At 45.9% G+C, this 19,013-nt stretch overlaps 2 protein-coding genes and 1 long non-coding RNA gene across 11 annotated transcripts in view; all 3 read left to right on the top strand.

The window, feature by feature from the left end:
* Positions 1-268: 268 nt before the first annotated feature.
* LOC130594216 (uncharacterized) lies at positions 269-976 on the top strand. The gene is made up of 3 exons (XR_008971020.1): positions 269-380; positions 776-846; positions 941-976. It is a non-coding gene; the product is annotated as an uncharacterized LOC130594216 (long non-coding RNA).
* Positions 977-1,430: 454 nt separating this feature from the next.
* Positions 1,431-3,899, top strand: LOC130594250 (SUN domain-containing protein 3-like). The gene is made up of 7 exons (XM_057400015.1): positions 1,431-1,435; positions 1,757-1,886; positions 2,112-2,196; positions 2,374-2,489; positions 2,594-2,761; positions 3,099-3,185; positions 3,726-3,899. The coding sequence occupies exons 1-7, from the start codon at positions 1,431-1,433 to the stop codon at positions 3,849-3,851; spliced, it is 717 nt and encodes a 238-aa protein (XP_057255998.1). The 3' UTR covers positions 3,852-3,899.
* Positions 3,900-10,229: 6,330 nt separating this feature from the next.
* SUPT20H (SPT20 homolog, SAGA complex component) overlaps positions 10,230-19,013 on the top strand; it is a 33,589-nt gene continuing 24,805 nt past the window's right edge. For 8 of the 9 annotated variants that reach the window (XR_008971021.1, XM_057399968.1, XM_057399969.1 and 5 more), the window contains exons 1-5: positions 11,009-11,076; positions 11,848-11,944; positions 13,168-13,203; positions 14,303-14,361; positions 14,478-14,544. Coding sequence is in view for 8 of the 9 variants with exons in the window: in XM_057399968.1 (XP_057255951.1) it covers positions 11,060-11,076; positions 11,848-11,944; positions 13,168-13,203; positions 14,303-14,361; positions 14,478-14,544 (276 nt within the window). In the remaining variant the exon portion in view is untranslated. Of the gene's footprint in view, positions 10,317-11,008; positions 11,077-11,847; positions 11,945-13,167; positions 13,204-14,302; positions 14,362-14,477; positions 14,545-19,013 lie in introns of those variants that run through there. The other variant, XM_057399962.1, reaches the window with a different exon arrangement.

Here is a 19,013-nt window from a genome sequence, read left to right as displayed (position 1 = left end):
CAGAAGGGTTCTCGGTTGCCTTTGAGGGTTCCCAGTGGTTCCCAGAATTGTTCTGGGTTGCCCTAAGGGGTTCCAAGATAGCCCCAGCAGGGTTCTGTCTTACCCTCAGGGTTCCCAGTTACTCCCAATTGCCCCCAGGGTGTGTTCCTCCCAGGCGTCCAGGGCAGTGCCCCTGAGGTTGCCATGGGCACCAGCAGTTCTCTCTTGTGAGATCATAAAGCTGCCCCTTAGAAAAGCGCCCCACGCGGCAGTGGGAACAGTGCGAAGCAGCGCTTTCAGCAGCTAGCAACGCATAGCGAAGAGGTGCTGGGATCTCGTGAGGAGAGAGGGCTTTTCCCTGTGCCCGGACAGTGTGCTCAGTCTGCAGAGATGCCAGCCAGGTTGGGCAGCTGGGAGCAAGGGGGCCCAGAGAGCAGGGAGGGATCGTGCCACAAGCCTTGTGTGCTGCCTGGCTTCCCGGCAGCAGCAGCAGCAGCCCCAGAGCATGGGGTCTGTCTGCCCCGCTGCCCTGCAGCACAGCAACCCCATTCCGGGGACACAGCCCTGACCCTTCTCTGGGGAGAGCCAAGCAGGGCCAGGCTGTTGTCCCTGTGTCAGGCCCAGAGGTCTTTGTGTCCCAGACCTCCTCAACGACCTGCAGGTCTTGGGCCCTCAGGCTTGCAGCTGTGCTGGGCACACATGGAATGTGGTAGCCCAGCGAGCTCCTAAATGGATCCCTGGCAAATAGGTGTTCCAACCCTGGGCTTGGGCAACAACAGCGCTCCCTCTCTTTTAGACAACTTAACACCTGCCAGAAGGACAGAGGGGGCCTGAGGCTCCTTTTCCTGCTGCTTCCCATCCTGTTCAGTGAGTATCCCTGACCAAAAATGGTTCCCTCAGTCCTGGGAAGAGGGACCAGCTCCTGAAGAAAATAATCATCTCTTGACAATGTGACTCACAGCTCTTGGCTACTGGTGCGGTGCGACGATGTGGCTCAAGGATGTGCTGTGGGTAAGCGCCTCTTGCTGTGGGGAAGTCAGCATCTGCAAAGGCCATGGCTCTGCCCTCCTGCCTTCCCTGAGAACATGGGGCGCCTGGCCAGAAATACCCATCACCACTGGGGCGGTGTTGGGGGGAGGCACCTGTGCTCATCCTCCAGTCTCCTCAGTGGCTTGATGGGGTTCAGAGTGGGGCTCCTCCTCAGTGACCTCCACAGGGTGGCAGGCTGAAGAGGGGAGCACTGTGCCAGAAGGTGCCTTTGCTGCTTGCATACCTCTTGGAGGGCTGTGGGGTTCAGATGGAGACCCAAAAGCTTCTCTGCTGAACGTGGCTGGTTAGGGAGCCCAACCTTTGGGTCAGGGTTTCTCCAGTGACTCAAAGCAGCAGGATGTTCTTCCAGCTCTACCTAGGGTAGTCTCCTTTGGGAAGCCCTGGCAGTGATCCTCACGCTTATGCGGTATGTTAATTTTGCAGACGTCCAGGCCTCACGGAGCTGAGCAGGAACTACTGGGGTAAGAGTGCTTTCTTCCTGAGGGGCACACCCTGTGGAGCTGTCTCAGACGGCCTCGTGCTGCCTGCCCTTGCCCTGTGTCCGGGGATCGGATCTTGATCTTCCCTATGGGTGGTGGAAGGGAGCCATCTGTAAGCCGGAGGAAGGAATGGGGCTGGGGGATGTGGGGTGACCCAAGCCCATGGGACTCTTCTCTGCATGGAGTTTGGAGCCTGCCCACAGGGGCTGGCAGCTGCTGGTCAAGACCTGCTTTTCCTTTGCTTCCAGCAATTCACAGGCCCAGGTGAATCAGGACTTCAAGCAGAAGGTGCCTCAGGTGTATGCTGCTAGGGGAAGAGTATTGAAGATTGTGAGAGAGGTCCTCAAAGACCATGCTGTCCAAGAGGAGCAAATAGAGGTAAATCTGCTGGGGCTGGATCACAGACCTCGCTGCCTTTCTGGGCACCCTCCTGTTGCTTCCTCTCGGCACTCTCAAAGTCATCACTTTTTTCGACAGCTCTTGCCTAGGGTTGTCCGACACAGAGATGCTCCTCGGCTCTGTGCCAGGACTCGGTGTTCATGCAGAACTGCCCCATGTGCCTTTGTGTTCACTGCCATCTTGCCGTTCCCACTTTTTCCCCAGGAAATTCTGCAGTTGACAGAGGTGGCAATTAAGAAGGTGCTTGAGAACTATGTCCTGATGCCTGACTGGGCTCTGGAAGCCGTAGGTATGTAGACAGAAAGTATCCCTGCCATCCTTCTATGTATGGCACTGCCCCGGGCTCTGGCACTGCCCCGGGCTCTGCTAAGCTCTGCTTTCAAGCCTGAGAAATACATGGTAATGCACTGCTGCTCCTCCTAATCTCTGGGCTGTCTTAGTCAACTTCTGTCCACCTTCATGTCAGGTGCCAGCATCGATGAGGAGAGGACATCCAAGAGTTACGGTGGGGAAGGCATGATGACCTGGCTGCTTTCTCTATTCACCTTCTTATTTGCAAACCCTCCAGTGACAATCTTGCAGGTATGACAAGGGAAGGCCTGACCTGTGGTTCAGCTCTTTGCTTTCAGGTTGGCAGACCAAGTGCACAGCATTTACTGCTGATGGTCATGGCTTTCTGGTTTCAGCCCAGTGTTACCCCTGGCAACTGCTGGCCTTTCCACGGATCTCAGGGCCATGTGGTCATCCGGCTGCCTGTGCACATCTGGCCAACAGCTTTCACCGTCTGGCACATCTCCGAGGCAGTGTCTCCCTCTGGGGAAGTCAGCAGCGCCCCCAGAGAGTTTACTGTCTTTGTAAGTCTTTGCCTTGTGCTTCTCAGGGGGGGCTGGCCCAAGAGAAAAGACATACCTGAGATGTGCTTCTTGTGGCACCTCCTCTCAGCACCCCATCCCCTATGGGTATGTGGGGGTTCTGTGCCTCTGGGAGCGTCTTCTCTGCTTCATGCCCAAAGATCCTGGAGCATGTGCTCAAAGCACCCTGACCCACAATCACCCTAAGCTGTGCTAGACTCCTGCTAGAGCCCAGGGAGGTGGGGAAGGGTTCCTGGGTTCAGCCTCACCATGCCCTTTTCCTGGTGCCCTGCTGGAGCCTGACCCACTCCCTTTGTCTCTTTTGTCTCTTGTCTTCAAGGGAGTGGATGAGGCAACGGCAGAAACTCTCTTGGGAACATTTACCTACGACGTGCACAAGGGGATCGCTCAGACGTTCCATGTGCAGGTACTGCAAAAGCTGTGGCAGAATGCCTGGGAAGAAGGCAGGGTTGTCTGCAAGTCCCTGGAGGAAACAGTGCAGAGTATCATCCCAGCCAGCCCCTGCTCTCCCATGCTCCTCGCTCCTGTGGGGAGGATGGCAAGAGGAGACCAAATGGGGCTTTGCTATGCTGCCAGAGGCAGCTGTCCCACCTTAAGGGCTTTCCTTTTTCTTCAGGCAGCACAGAGAAAGCAGCAGTGGGAAGGGGACCGGGAAGGGAAACAGTCCCACTAGGACAGATGGTGGGAGTGAGGACGGCAGACATCTTACATTCAGTGGGACCCTCCTCACATCCCACGGCTGCCCAGTCAGCAGTGCTCCTCCGGTTCCCGATGCTCTGCTCAGCAAGGCTCCAGGGCCTTTGCTTTCCAAGCACAGAGGGCTCCTCCATGGCCCTTGCAAGGGGACATGTGGGTTGCCCTTGCTTCCTCCTTTCGTCAGCAGCCCCAGTGATGTGCTGTGGCTCTGGCCACCTGTGTAATGATGGATCCCCTCATTTTTTTACAGAAGGAGCTTCCCGGGACCTTTCGTTACATCAAATTCCAGGTGCAGAGCAACTGGGGAAATCCAGAGTACACGTGTGTGTACCGAGTACAGGTTCATGGGACGATGGCGAGCCACACCACCACCTGAAGGCCCTAGAGATACTTTAGGAAAAATAATAAAACAAGGATGTGTGCAGTTGGACTTGAGTATGTTCCTTGCAAACATTCTTCCAACGATGGTTCCATAGCTTGCACCACTAGTGGGGAAGGGAACTTTCTCCCTTAGGAAAAAGACACTCATGGTCTGGGCTGCAAAGGACGGGACAGGGGAATGGGGCTTGAAGGAGAAGCCCCAGTGGTCCAGCTCCAGCTTCTGCAGCGCAGGGTCACTGGGAGAGCAGAATCACAGCCCCGGGAAAGCTCTCCCGCTGGCACTGAGGAGGAGTGAAGCAGGCTTGTCTGCAAGGCTTGCCTGCCCTCCTTTCCCGAGCAGTGCACAAAGGGCCTCGGGACATCCTGGCTCACAGGTGCCCCATCTTCCCTGGAGCTGCTTCGTGCAGGAGGGGGGCTTCCCTCAGAGATGCTGCACTGGTTGGCCTCCTGCTGGCTCGGCAAGGTGATGAACAGGGGAGCCCTTCTTCAGGCAGGTCACACCTACGTGCAGTGCATGGCTGAGCAGAGAGGCCAGCAGCTTGAAGGGACTGAGGACACCCTCTGGCCATACACCCAGCTCCCTGTTCTCTGGGCTCTGCCTCCTGCCTTGCAGTAAGGGCAGGGCTCTTCCCAGCGGCCGCCGGCGAAGGCAGCCTTTCCCTCCCTCCTTTCCAAAGAATATCCTGACAAAATATCCTGTCCAGCTCTGCTGGCAAATCAGCAGTGGGTCTCCTATGACTCCCAGTTGCCCCTAGAAGGCATCTCACTAGCTTTTGCACTATATCTACCTTTCTGACTTATTTTGGGAAGGTGGTGTCTACTCTGGCTTTTGTCTGTATCCCACATTTCACAGAGTAGTTGCATCTGCTGAAACACCAGCACATGCAGACACCAGTGACAGCCCTGTGCCTTGGGGGGTTTCTTGCAAGGACATGCAGTTTCCCAGCTATGCTTCACTAGCACCCAGAGATCCAGTCCAGGAAGGTAATGTACAAACCCTACGAGAGTACTTTTCATCCCCTGCTCTTAATAAATCAAAACCCCGGAGTACAGAGTCAGGTACTGGCAAAGAGGCAATGCTTATCCACAATCATACATGGCATAGTCATCTTGCTAGGTCAATAGGGAGAGTTTTCACTTGATCTGAAGGTACTTTATTAATACTACTGGCTCGTAGAGCATTTAATTTAGGTTTTATATCGGAATAATCAGGTTGTAGAGTCTCACAAAACCCACAAAAATACTTACAGACCTCCGCACTGAGGACCCGTTTGGGGTTTGACGTATGTGCTGCGTCACACTTGGGATTCACACATTTTACCACGGATGCTGGATGTGCCAAATCTGTAAAGCCGGCTGGAATGGGTGGTGCTTTTAATTAACTTAACACTACAACTCTGTCCCATACTCAATCAAAAGGGCTACTGAGTAGCTTAGGCTAAGTAGAGAGAAATCTTGTAAATATTCCTTTGCTGAATAACCTCTGAGCAACTCCCTGCTCCATTTATATTGCTTTGAGGTCAGGCAGGAAGCATTGCTTGTGTGCTGAAAATTAAGTTTTTAAAGATTTCTTATAAGGCCTCTAATACTTGTATTTTTACAGATTTAAAACAGATTGCTATTGTCAGTTTTGCATTCTGAAGGGCATGAGTCTGTGTGGGAATGTCATTCGTGATGTGGCTGGACCATGAACCTTATAACACATAGTTTGCTCCACATTTCACTGACAGCTCTGATGCAATAGGAAAGTCAGAGGGCAAGACACACATTGTATGCAAACAGGAAAATAATTTCTGCTGGGATCTCTTAATAAATGGTAAATAGTTTCACACCTTTGCTGCAGCCTGGTGTCAGCAACAACAGGGTGCTGTAACAAGAACTGTACACAGAGCAAGGTTCCTCGATAAATTCTTTGTGAGTAGGAGATATCCAAGACTCTATCTGGCTTCTCAAAGACAGAAGCCTGTCGAAGAGGAAAACTGAATATGAGGAGCATGCATAAGAATCTCATGTTTCAGTAAGAACTTCTGCCTTATATCGAACCTGAACTTCCCCTGTTTAAGTTTAAACGCATTACCCCTTCTCCTGTCACTACAGTCCCTTATGAAGAGTCCCTCCCCAGCATCCCTATAGGTCCCCTTCAGATACTGGAAAGCTGCTCAGGTCTCCACGCAGCCTTCTCTTCTCCAGCCCCAACTTTCTCAGCCTTTCTTAATATGGGAGGTGCTCCAGTCCCCTGATCATCCTTGTGGCCCTCCTCTGAACTTGTTCCAACAGTTCCATGTCCTTTTTATGTTGAGGACACCAGAACTGCACACAATACTCCAGGTGAGGTCTCATGAGAGCAGGGTAGAGGGGCAGGATCACCTCCCTGGACCTGCTGGTCACACTCCTTTTGATGCAGCCCAGGATACATTTGGCTTTCTGGGCTGCAAGTGCACACTACTGAGTCATGTTGAGCTTCTCATCGAGCCCCAAGTCCTTCTCCACAGAATCTCTTATGTCCTCCAGGCTACTGCTATCTATATCCTTAGCACTCACATGTATCACTAGAAGTGGGTAACAGTCAGTGGGACTTACTAGAGCAGGCAGCCTCTCTGCAGCATCCCTGATCTGTGTCCCTGGGACACAACACACCTCCCTTGAGACTGGGTCAGGCTGACAGACTAGTGCTTCTTTCCCTTTCAGAGTCCCCTACTACTATGACCTGACGCCTCTCCCTGGCAACACCAGTAGAGATCTTCTTTACCAGGGCATCAGCTGTCTGGTTCGAGTGCGTTTTCTCATCAGCCCCCAGCAGGACAGCAAAGCGGTTCTGGGTGAGGACAACAGATTTAGGAGGAAGCCCCTTACTTTTAATTGCCCTCTTCCTCCTTTTTTTGTTGTTTCGTTTTTTTTTGTTGTTGTTGTTCTTTGGGTGGGTTTTTTTTGTTGTTGTTACTATTTCCCAGATTCCTGGGTTAGTGGCCTCCTTTTTTCCGCCACGGAGCTACCGTGGACACTTGAGGCCTCTGCACAGTTTGGGCCAGGAGCAAGCATTCCTGCTTCCTCTCAGCTTCCCTGACATCTTGCAGCCTATTAATAGCACCCCGCAGCTCAGCCCCTGCTGCCGAGGGCCTCCACCAGGGAGCACGGAGCGCAGCCCTGCCCATTGTGCACCCTCCCCTCACCAGACCCGTGCAGGCACTCTCTGCACTCCAAGCTCTGCACTGCAGCCTCCCCTCTCATCGGTTCTGTCTGGGTGCCTACGCCGGCCACCGCCGGGGCAGCCAGAGCAGAGCTCCCGGGCCGGGCCCTGGTCACAAGGCGAGCGCTCACCACGCCGCCCGCCCGCCCGCGCAAACTGCGCTGACCCGCCCTGTTTGCCCGCCCTCCTGGTCGCTCGCGCTCCCTGGGGCAGGTTTTAACCGGTCAGGGCTGGTGCCAATCCTCCTGGCTCCGCCCCCTGCGAGTCCCTGCTCGCTCTCGTCAGCTGAGCTGCCGGCTCCCGGGCAGGTCCTGTCGAGGACTTGAGGCTCCCTGGGGGGCTCTCGCTGCTCTGAGTTGAGGCTCCTGGGCGCTGAGCTTCGGCCCGCTCCGGTGTGGAAGGCGTCCTCTCTCGAGCTACTCACCTCAGCAACTGACCCACTGAACCACTGCTGAACTGGTACTGGCAGCAGCGTGAGGGACCACCCCGCATGCAAGACCTGAAGATCTTTTTTTCAAGAGGTTTTGTATGGGCGTTGGTTAGCTCTGCTAACACAGCCAAAACATAAATCTGGACAATTCAACTCAGATTTATTTTCCCACTAAATGAGCAGTTCCGCTTTAGTGTCTCTGCCTGACTGCTGTGCAAAGTTGCACAACACACTATTCCAACTTTTGAGGCATTGCTCATGGTGAGGACTTTGCTTCTTAGCCACCATCCCTCCTTCGAATGGTCACCACAAGGCCTGATGAAATGTACTGGCAGGTGTAAAGTGTTCCTACTCTTGCCTGAAAGGGTCTCTTCTAAGGACTGAGTTTTTGTATTACACCCCAAGCGTGATTTTCCAGGCTGTATTGCCACTCTCTTGTGACGCAGGCAAAGCTTCCCAGCTTTCCTTGCACAAATAACAAATGTGCCAAATCTCAAAGTGCTGCTGGGTAGATTTTTTTCTGGCAAAAGCATCTGACAGAGACAGTAAAAACAGGGGTTACCACAGGTAAACACTGCATGGAAAGGGATCTTCTCAATAGACAAAGGAGACACTCCTGAAGCAGAACCTCTCAGGGAGCTCCTTGGCTTGAAAGCATTGACACATCCGTGTTACATCTTCACACAAACACATATACATGCACATGCAGAGATATATTTATACACATATATTCATACATACACAAATGATTATATATACACATGAATGTGTGTGTATATATGACTGACTGCCCTTGTGTCTGTGCATATATAATTTATTACGTTCTGCTGTATTTTTGACATTTGTTATGACATGTGGAATTTGTGGTCTGAGAAGGCTGAGCCATGAAATGTGGTGAGCCAGACTGATTTGAATGTCTTCACTGAAAAACGGGGTTGCTTTAACAGAATTTTTTTTTAAAAAAAGTAATCTTAAATCAGAAAAGAAAAAAAAAATCTCCTTTTTCAATTTCTTATTTTTTATGCCTCAAGGAGAAAGCATGCTCTGTTGCACACCCTCTTTTTTTTTTTTTTCAACCACTCGCCAAAGGGCAGAAAAAGCAAAAGGTAAGAAGCAGACATAGGGTTTGGTCTTGGCTATTTTCTCTCTCTACTTTCTTCTTTTCTATGAAAAATAGGAGGTGATATTTTAGGAGTAACAGAAAGCTGGCCTGGCAGTTTGTTTTCTTACCATCAGAATGATATCATGTTTTCCTAAACAAAAATAATTCATGAAAAATTTCCAACAAAAAGTCTCTCATTTTTTTTCCATGATATGGGTGTTTACTGAGCCTCATTGCTGTGAATTGCTCTCTGCCCTGACTACCAAGGAAGACATCACAGGAAGCCCTTGGATGAGCAAGACAAACACTGGACTTAGGATGAGCAGCAGAGTTCCTGGCATCTAGGCATCCATCATTAACAGAGGCATCCAAGGGACTTGCAGCCGAGGCAAGTGGTGATCGTACGTTTTCCCATTGTCTGCTCAGGTCTTCATACCATATATAATCACCTTCCAAAGGAGAAAAACAGAGAACTGATGAACATCTGTCAGGTCCCAGCCTGGTTTTTGGGAATTAAAAAACAAAGACCTGTGTTGCTCCTGGATGATGGGAGGGCAAAGACATACCATTTGTAAGTGCTAGAAAACAGAGAAATTTGTGGTCATTCTGAGCTGTGTTCTACATTGTTTGGGGTACCCCTGAGGATAGCCCAACTCCTTCATAGAGATGCTCTCTGTTGCAAAGGCAACACTATCAGCACCAGAAGGGACTCATTGTGATTCCGGGAAGTGAAGAATTACTTAGAAATTATGCAATCCTATAGAAAGCCCAAAACCAACTTTGACCTAGATGAATTCCTCCCATATGTACCGCAGTGTAGGAGGCCAGAAAGGGGGGGAAGGGAAGTAGTGAGCAACCAGCTTTGTGGCTCTGAGTTACGGGCTGGACTTAAACCATGACACAAGTCAATGTAACAGAGTTCAGAAACACAGGAACTCTCTGAAGATTTCCATTCTGGTGGTGAGCCAGTGCTCCACAACACTGCTCTGAAATTAAACTTAATTTATGCCTGTCTTTTGCCATGTTCAACTGTGACTAATCATATTAAAATAAGGAAAGTTAAGCAGAATTAAAAAAAAAAAAACAACCAAACATCCTTTTAAAACACAGGCTAGCTAACAATTTAGCACTTTCATATTCCTAGTGTTCTTCAGTTCACAGAAAAAAAAATTAACCAAAAATGGCTTTCATAATGACAATTATGTTCTGATTAACTTTCATAATTAATCACAGCAGATGGCATAAAGCACACCAGTTGCAGAATTGCAGTACCATGCATGTATCAGGTGCATGGATGCATCCAGGAAGAACTGGTACCTGCTCCTAGACCAAGGTGGGGCCCTGTTCATCTGTGGCACTCAGGATGAACTCGGGCTCCTAACAAACCACTGAAACAACTTTTCGCATGCTGAAATTAGGTGTCCAGCTTGATCCATCAGAGATTTTTACTGTACGTACAGAGAACCTCCGAGGGTCCCCGGGTATCCCGCGACCCTCCTCAGCACCTAACGGCTGCCCCAGGAGCCAGCTAGCCTCCCCAAAACCCATCTCAGCAGCGACTCCGTGAGTCCCTTCACGCTCTCAACCTACACCACCCCGCCACCATGACGGCTGTTCCCGCCTCTTCCGGGAGCGACTCGGAAGCGGCGGGGCGGGTGCGGCTTGGGGCGCCGCGGTGGGGCGGATGAGCGGGTGGTGGGGGTTGTTGTGCGGGACACAGGGCTCCGTGGGAGACCGGCAGGTAACGGCGCTGGGTATCACGGGTCGGGGAGGGGCGGCCGGGTGGCGGTGGCTGTCTGCGCCTTGGTGGGCTGGGTTGGGCCGGGCAGGGCAGGGCCAGCCGCGAGAGCTGCGGGCTCGGCCTGTGCTCTTCGGCCCAATTGCAGTGCGGCCCTGTGACTTGACGCGGGCCGGCCCTTCCCGTCTGACGGCTGTTGTCCGTGGCTCCGTCCGACGGCCCTCAGCCTAGTAGAGGCAGCGGAGGTGAGGTTGGCCTGGCTGTCGGCCTGGCGGTGCTCGGCGGGGCGGCCACCGCAGATCCTGAGCAGATTGGGCTGCCCGCCCCTCACCCATGCACCTGCATCTCCGCCTCGCCTGCAGCCGTGCTAGGGACGCTCGGGCTCCCGCTCTCAAGACTTGGCTTCAGCCTGGGCCATGTGGGGATCGGAGAGGCGGCTCGAGAAGCAGCTGGCCTGGAGGATGGCGGGCATGGACGCCCCCCGGGCCATTGTGTGCAGGCTCCTTTCCCCCGCCACCTCGCTGTCTGCTAGGAGCCAGCAGGTTTGAGCCTTGTGGGGTGTGGGGAGTTCTGAATTACTCCCTATGGTGGTTTTTTCCTTTCCATTTTTTTTTTTTTCTTTCCCCAACCTGTTCAAATTTGTTCCACGCTGAAACACCTGAGTGAGGTTCGGGGATGTATCAGGTTGCAGACATATGTCATCTAAATTCTAGAAAGGCATTTGCCAAAATCAAGGCTAATGTGGAATGTGGCTGCAACAGAAGTATTTCTACTAAAATTATGCATAGTGGGATTTCTTGAGTGAACAATTCCAAGTATAGTGGGGCAGTGAAATGTTCAAGTGTGAAAGTAAGATTGCCTTGACTTTTTACATTTCTTGATTGGGAATGATGTGAAGAACGGGATTTAAAAGCTGGGCTTTGAGCTATTTTTTCATCAGACAACTGTCTAACTGAACTTAAAAATGAAATGGCATAGGGACATAGTATCTGAGGGCAAGAACGTCTAAAGAAGGTGCTAGTGCTGTGGAAATTTTATTCAGCTCATAATTGACAGCCTACTGTGAGTTAGTATGAAACTAACATCTCAAAATAGTGCTAGAAGGCACTGCTAGTGGAGGTGGTGGTGTCTATGGAATTAATACCTCTATACAAGCAAAGTAAGAAACCTAATAGAGCATGCTAAATATTGTGGCTGCTGGTTGTTAAATGTTCTATCATTGTATGCATCTGTGGCTGTGATATTTGAGGTGTGTATGTCGACTGCTGCAAAAGAGAAAAGTATTTGGCTGTATAATTTCAGTTACATACTTACTGTTTAATGTAACTAATGTAAAATGATGATACAAGGTAGTAGCAGTCATTAGGATAAGAGCCTCTGCACTGAATGGACCTTCTTTATTTCTCCTTTTGGAGGAAAGGATACTATGCATGTGTGATTTAAGTACAATTAACCACTGCAAATGTTGTATTTAAATACAATGCTTATTTAGTTTCTTAGTGATTATCTCCTTGATTTTTACCTTTTTTTTCAGTACCCCAAGTGTGACCATAAGATATGATTCTTTGCCTGCTGTACCAAACTTCTTAAGTACGTTTTTGCCATTTGATCACCTGGCTTCAGCTACAATGGTAAGTTGTGATTCAGAAAATGTATTTTCAGATCTAGTCTGCTAGCTGTCTGGCTGATGAGGAGAAAGCTGTAAATGTTCAGCATTTTCTAAAAAACAAAAAGTTTTGCTTGTCACTTCTGAGTTAGTGGTATACTTTCAGTTAGGACTGATGTTAAACAGTTGGGTATGTATAAATCCTACCTCCCCATAGAAATTATTCTATTCATGGGTTATAATATTACCATACATATTCACCTAATGTCAAGCATTGAGTGAATTGAATGTCTGAAATCAACTAGACGTATAGAAAGCATGAGTGACATTTCTATATATACACCAAGACACTTCGACGTTTAAATGTTCTGTAGTGGAAGGTTCTAATGAGCAATAGCATGTTGTTAAGTGCTTTAATTATTAATTTTATTTTTTTTTTTAAGAATAGGTAAGAAATTTTGTGTTGGAGGCACTACAGGGGAATGGTAGAAGGCCTGAGTTTATTTGCTATGTGTTTCTTTGTTGTTACTGTAGTATTTTTCCTCCCCTGAATTCTGTTCTAATGTATGAAGTAACTGCTACTGCCATGTATTAGAGATGGCTCAAATGCCTTCTGTTCCTTGAGGTTCAATAAAGGTATCTGCTTTCATGCACAACTGATAGGGGTGGGTTAAACTGAGGAAACACAAATATATCTGTATATATATATATAGATACATATATATGTGTGTGTGGAAGAAGTACCTATTAGAAATGTTTCTAAGCTTTACTGAAGAGTGGAGGATTTTCCAAAACACTTCTCTGTTTTCTTTTAGTAGTGTAGCTTATTTAAAAGGTTCTGGCTGTGGGGTTTAATGTGTAAGTTTTTTTTCAGTAACAGGGTTTTTTACTATTATTAGTGCTTGTCACAAATACATTCTTAAGGACTTTATCCACCTGCCACTGAAGTGAATGCATTGCTTCTCTTGACTTACCTGGAGTTTAATCAAGCCCTTTCATTCTTCTAAGACTTCATAATTTAGCCAAAAGCCTGCAAATGTAGGCACTTGGTAGTGGGATTAATTACTGTTGATGCAGTTACATGAGGTTTCAGCTGCTAAGTTTAGTATATGGCAAAGAATGATTGATCCCATCTTCTTAACTATAAATCCATATCAGTAGTAATAGAGGTTTTGTGCTGTTTTTTATGTATAAGGATGTTCAAACAGTTAATACGATTTCTAAGAAAACCCTTTGTAATTATTGCAGCAACAAGCTTTAGAACTGGCATTGGATCGTGCAGAGGTAAGGAATAGCTCAGTTATTTATTTGCACATAATATATTAGTCTCACAGTTAAAAATAACTATTGCATTTTTATATTCAGAAAAGAAGTGGAGGAGAATGTTAAGTAAATATATTGTGTATAAATAATCATCAATACATATAACACTGGTTTTGCAAAATTCTCACTGAAATTGCTGTCTCACGTATTTGTTTCTTACCTCTTGTACAGAGAGCATTGTCTGGTACAATGATGATAGGCTGTGCAGGACTTCAGTTTTATCCTTTTATGCAAGCATATCTGTGGTCTGTGAAATATGAAGAGCTGTACAGAGACAGCTGGCAGAAACATATAGCAAAATCCTGTTTCTGTTTTTAAGTGTAGCATATTTAGAATAAAGAGGCAAGTGCCTTCACATTTGTGTTCTTTCATGCTGACATCTGATATAATGTTTATCTTGAATCCTGTTGTGTGAAATACATGTTTCTGTGGGAGAACCTCTCTTCACCAAAATTCTGAACTATGCTGTTAGTCAGAATATTTCAGACAAACAATAGAGATTTGGAAAAACTTTGTTAGAGCGTAATCTATGTTTAATGTAGGATAGCTATCTTTTTTTAATTTGAATATTTAATGTAGATGGGTTGTATTTATAATACGTGACTCTATAGAGAAAACTAGCATAAATGCAAGAGAGAAGGGGAAAATTAAACTTCTTAAAATTGGTTTTATTGAGGAGTACTTGATCTGGAACTGTTGTTGAGCTAGTATGCATAAATTTGATTGTATCTTAGCGTGTTAACTTCAGTATGTTACCACGTTAACTATGGTGGTGTTGTTTACTACTGTAATTACAAACCATGAATGTAGAATGAAGACTTTTTGTGCAACTTATACTGTAGCCATGAACTGTTGTGTTTCACACCTAAACTGAGCTGTGTCCTTTTTGATGACTATAACATACATCAGATCATGTTTAGTACGCATTTGAAACAGTTGTGTACCATATCAGGTAATTACCTTCTGTATACATAGAATTCTATCTGATCTAAATTTGCATCGTACCTACTAATAATTTCTTTATAATATGTGGTTTGTTTTTTTTTATTTTTTGTTCTAGTATATCATTGAAAGTGCCCGTCAGAGACCTCCCAAAAGAAAATATTTATCTAGTGGAAGGTAGGAAGAGTTTGACTATTTAGATTTTAAATAGCATTTCTTTGGCTTAATTTTGGTTACATTTTAAGGTTATTTTTTATTTCAGAATTTATTTATTAACTGTTCTCTTATTTCAGAAAATCTGTATTTCAAAAGCTCTATGATTTATATATAGAAGAATGTGAAAAAGAGCCTGAGATAAAGGTAAGTGGAAATTGCTAAGCAGCTTTTTATTGCTGTCTAAACAGACAGGTTTAGAAAATACTTTATTTCCCTTAATTCCTTTGTTAAAGAAAGAATAAACTCTGGTTACTGTAGTAGTTACCTAAAGCTAAGACTACAAGAGAAACAACTATTAGGACTTTTGTGGACTAAGCTGTGTAATTTAATATCATCTTTGTTAAGTTTTAAATGAAAGCAAGATGGTGGATGGCCCGATGACTACCTGGTAACCCTAAATCTGCTTTTAAAGTTAATAAAGGTGAATGCTGGCAGAGGATTGTAGAAATTGTGCTCTTGAAATGCTTGTCTCTATATGAAAAGAGAGAATTTCAAGAGAATGGTCTAGAATGGAGGGAGATCCAATCCAAAATGGGTGATATAAAATGAATAGTAAGTCGTGCACTGGCTTGAGTGACCTGTTTGTTCTGGTTTAATCCTGTGTCACTAAAGTCAGTTGCGGTCAAGTTCAGGGCCAGAGTCAATGCCTTGTGTGGTGTTGTCAGTATCAGTGTTTCAGAATCAATTGCTTAACATGACTATTCTTGGTGTTCATAGGGAAAATCAGATTTTCCACAGTAACTCACAAAGTACTAATCAATTATTCATCGTCTATTAGTCCAGTCTGCCCAGCTTCATTACTTCCCAAGCATCTCTTCTGTTTGTGCACATGCACACTACAAGAGGGGGGCTGATTATCTAGAGTAATTTGTTTCATTTGGACTCTAGTGTGCAGCATTCCTGTACCTAAAAGCTGAAAGACATAAAAATCAAACCAGTGATTTTGGAAGCAGTGTTAAACATGAATGTAGAAATATAGTTGGTCTTTGGGCTGGAAGTATATATGTCAGGAAGGTAAATGAAGAGCTCAGCTACCAAAAAAAAAAAAAAATCACTGCTCAGTCACCTGTTCTCAGTTGAAATACATACTGAGTTGAAAAACATCTGAGTCATGAAAGTTTCAGAGTGCTGAGTTCCATGTCGGACTTGCGCAAAAATGAGGCATTTTTACAGCAAAGTAGCAGATGAGGTACACAGGTAGCTGAGCCAGATAACACTGGGGGCTTTCTTGTTAGTTTTGGTAGTGTTTCTTTTTGTCCTTGATTAATCTATAATGGTGATGAATGATATGCAGAGTTGGATGTATTTGGGATATTGTATAAAGCATTATATTGCACGCACCTTTCTGTTCTTGAAGAAAATGTAGCAAATTTGCATGTGTAAGGTGAGGAAACAATTGACTGTAAGAATGCACTTTAAAGCAAAACAAATTGACTTTGTTCAGATCACAGTATTCCCAAAGCTTGATCCGCAAAAACTTACCTTAGGTGTTACTTACGAAACTGAAAAGTTTTCTTGCCTCCGCTACAGAGACTTTTCATGGCCCCTGTCTTTGAGCTGCATTAATACTAGCCTCTATTGGCATGGCAACCAATAGCGTAGTATAATTAGTTATGAGTTTCAGTCCTCTCTCAGGGCCCAATTTTGGTCTGGCTAGGTCACAAACATCTTTAGGCTTCAGGTTGTTCCTTCTATTTTGTAATGAAAAATTATGCTTCGAGTTGGGTTTTATTTTTCAGTCAATATATGCAAAACTCTGCTTTGCTTTTTCTGCTTCCTGAAAGAACAGTGCTTTGTTCTTACAATGTTTTGCATTGTTCATTAATTTAATTTTCAAATAGTTCTGTTGAAGTTGTGACAAAATCGTACCTTCCAAGGTGCCTCTTCTATGCATAAAATGGTGCTGGGGTTAATGAAAAGTGCCCAAAGTCAAGGGAAGAGCTCAGGGTACTGTTTTAGATTAGTAAACAGATAGATACAGTAAATAGCTGCAAGAGATTTTTTTTTATTATTATTTTTTATGATGGTGATCTGTTTATTTAAAGGGTTTTGACCAACTCTTCAGTCATAAAGTGAGAAAATCAATTGAAGATGCTACACTGCGGGGCAACAAAAGCAGTCATGATAGAATCATAATTTTAACAGCAGTGTACCCTTGAAGGAGTAGGTAAAATTAGCATTTTTCTCATAGCCAAAGATGGAGGAGTAACAGATAGATTGCCTTTTTTATTTTTAAGTCCAACTTTACTGTAAATAATTAGTTTGTTCTTCTCCTGTGTAACCTGATGATCCTTTTTTAAATCAACTCTTCCAGAATTCTTGTATTCTTTTCTTCCTAATGCTATTGCATAACTAAATGTGAAAGTATTAATCTGTCCAACATTGGGGAAAAATGCGAAAACTTTTCATCATGAAAAGATGACAATATCTAAATTATTAAGAGAAAAGGATGCCATCCAGAGGGAGCTTGACATGCTTGTGAGGTGGGCTGATGCCAACCTCATGAGGTTTAACCATGCCAAGTGCAAGGTCCTACACCTGGGTTGGAGCAATCCCAGGCACAGCTACAGGTTGGGCAGAGAAGAGATGCAGAGCAGCCCTGCGGAGAAGGACTTGGGGGTGCTGGTCGATGAGAAAATGAACATGAGCTGGCAGTGTGCGCTTGCAGCTCAGAAAGCCAACCGTATCCTGGGCTGCATCAAAAGGAGCGTAACCAGCAGGTCAAAGGAGGTGATCCTGCCCCTCTACTCTACTCTTGTGAGACCTCGCCTGGAGTATTGTGTGCAGTTCTGGTGTCCTCAACATAAAAAGGACATGGAACTGTTGGAACAAGTCCAGAGGAGGGCCACGAGGATGATCAGGGGACTGGAGCACCTCCTGTATGAAGACAGGCTGAGGAAGTTGGAGCTGTTCAGCCTGAAGAAGAGAAGGCTGAGTGGAGACCTCACAGCAGCCTTCCAGTATCTGAAGGGGGCCTATAGGGATGCTGGAGAGGGACTCTTCATTAGAGACTGTAGTGATAGGACAAGGGGTAACGGGTTAAAACTTAAACAGGGGAAGTTTAGGTTGGATATAAGAAGGAAATTCTTTCCTGTGAGGGTGGTGAGGCACTGGAATAGGTTGCCCAGGGAGGTTGTGAATGCTCCATCCCTGGCAGTGTTCAAGGCCAGGTTGGACAAGGTCTTGGGTGACATGGTTTAGTGTGAGGTGTCCCTGCCCATGGCAGGGGGGTTGGAACTAGATGATCTTAAGGTCCTTTCCAACCCTAACTATTCTATGATTCTATGATTCTATTGCCTTTGTTCTCAGATGGCTTTTACTGTACCTCAGGCTGCTTCATACTGTGTCTCAGTAAAAGCCCAATAGTTACATCACCTACTCAGCGATGTGTCTGAAAATTGAAGCAGGGCATGTGCAATCTCCTGGTTTGGGGTAGATTGGGGGGTGGTTAATAGGAATTTTAACTGAAGAAGGTTTTGCATAACAGACTGCATCTGCAGAGTCCTAGATGAAGAATTTGCTTTCCTGAGCAGTCTTGGTTGTTGCCATGATGTGTTTTCCCCCATCACTCCTCCTCCTCCAGTTCTTTCCCCATTAGTTCTCCAGGATTTATGTGCTACTTCGTCCTTTTCTTTGTGTTAGTGTCCATCACTTCTAAACTGTAAAACCCCTAAGATGTAGTCACCACCATTTATGGTGTATGGGGAAGAGTTAACTTGCGGCAGTGGTTCTAAAACTGCTACTTCATCCTTTTCTTTGTGTTAGTGTCCATCACTTCTAAACTGTAAAAGCCAGTAAGATGTAGTCACCACCATTTATGGTGTATGGGGAAGAGTTAACTTGCAGCAGTGGTTCTAAAACTGCATAGCAGGAGATGGAAAAGATTTTCTTCCTTCTTTTCCTCTGCATATCTGTTAAAATGGTGTGTTGGATTATATTGCTGTGGGATTGGGGGTTTTGCTTTCAGTATGTTTTTCTTAGTTTGTTCCCTTATAAGTAATGATTCTCCATGCTATCGGTATCCCTGGAAAGATAAATCTGATCAAAAAGAAACAGCCCAGTTCTACTTGGTTGAGTGTATGTGAAGTGAGTAGTTGGTCAGCCTTAGTAGCACACTAGGGTTAACTTGCAGTGAATGGCTTCACTCAGACCTTGTATTTAGCTATGAAATCTAGCTTCCAACCAGAAAGTGTAAAACTCTGAGGTTTAGAATTCATTGGTTTAAATTATAAATGTTTAAATTAGTAGGATGTATATGGGGTCTTTAAAACATAATAATTAATTAGGAAAAATCTCTGTTTACCTGGAAAAGATGGTTCGTACAGTTAAATAAAGAGATAGTCTGCAGCTGCTGGGTCAGATTTCAGTGAATACAGACAAGGCAAATCAATTAAGAAAGCTTCCAAATGCTGTAGTGCAATATTTTAATGCTAGAAAGAAATATCTCCTCCTGTTAGGAGTATTTGAAAGTACTAAATATTTTGTTGCTATTGTAAAACAATGTGTAAATGTACAAATGATGCTCATAGAAATGATAGTGCACTGTAGATTGACAACATTGTAACATAGGGTTACTTTTGTTAACTATGTCTCTGGACTTATAATTCAAGGAG

This window comes from Pezoporus wallicus, unplaced genomic scaffold (genome assembly GCF_028554395.1).
Source record: "Pezoporus wallicus isolate ANWC-B61680 ecotype Strahan unplaced genomic scaffold, APGP_CSIRO_Pwel_v1 scaffold_7383, whole genome shotgun sequence".
Lineage (NCBI taxonomy): Eukaryota > Metazoa > Chordata > Aves > Psittaciformes > Psittacidae > Pezoporus > Pezoporus wallicus.
The sequence above is the reverse complement of the archived record's forward strand: the minus strand, read 5'-3'. Positions and strand labels throughout refer to the sequence as shown.

Coding starts and splice junctions, on each gene's coding strand:
- LOC130594250 (XM_057400015.1), top strand. Junction 2,197..2,373: donor CTGGGCTCTGGAAGCCGTAG/GTATGTAGACAG, acceptor CCTTCATGTCAG/GTGCCAGCATCGATGAGGAG. Junction 2,490..2,593: donor CTCCAGTGACAATCTTGCAG/GTATGACAAGGG, acceptor TTCTGGTTTCAG/CCCAGTGTTACCCCTGGCAA.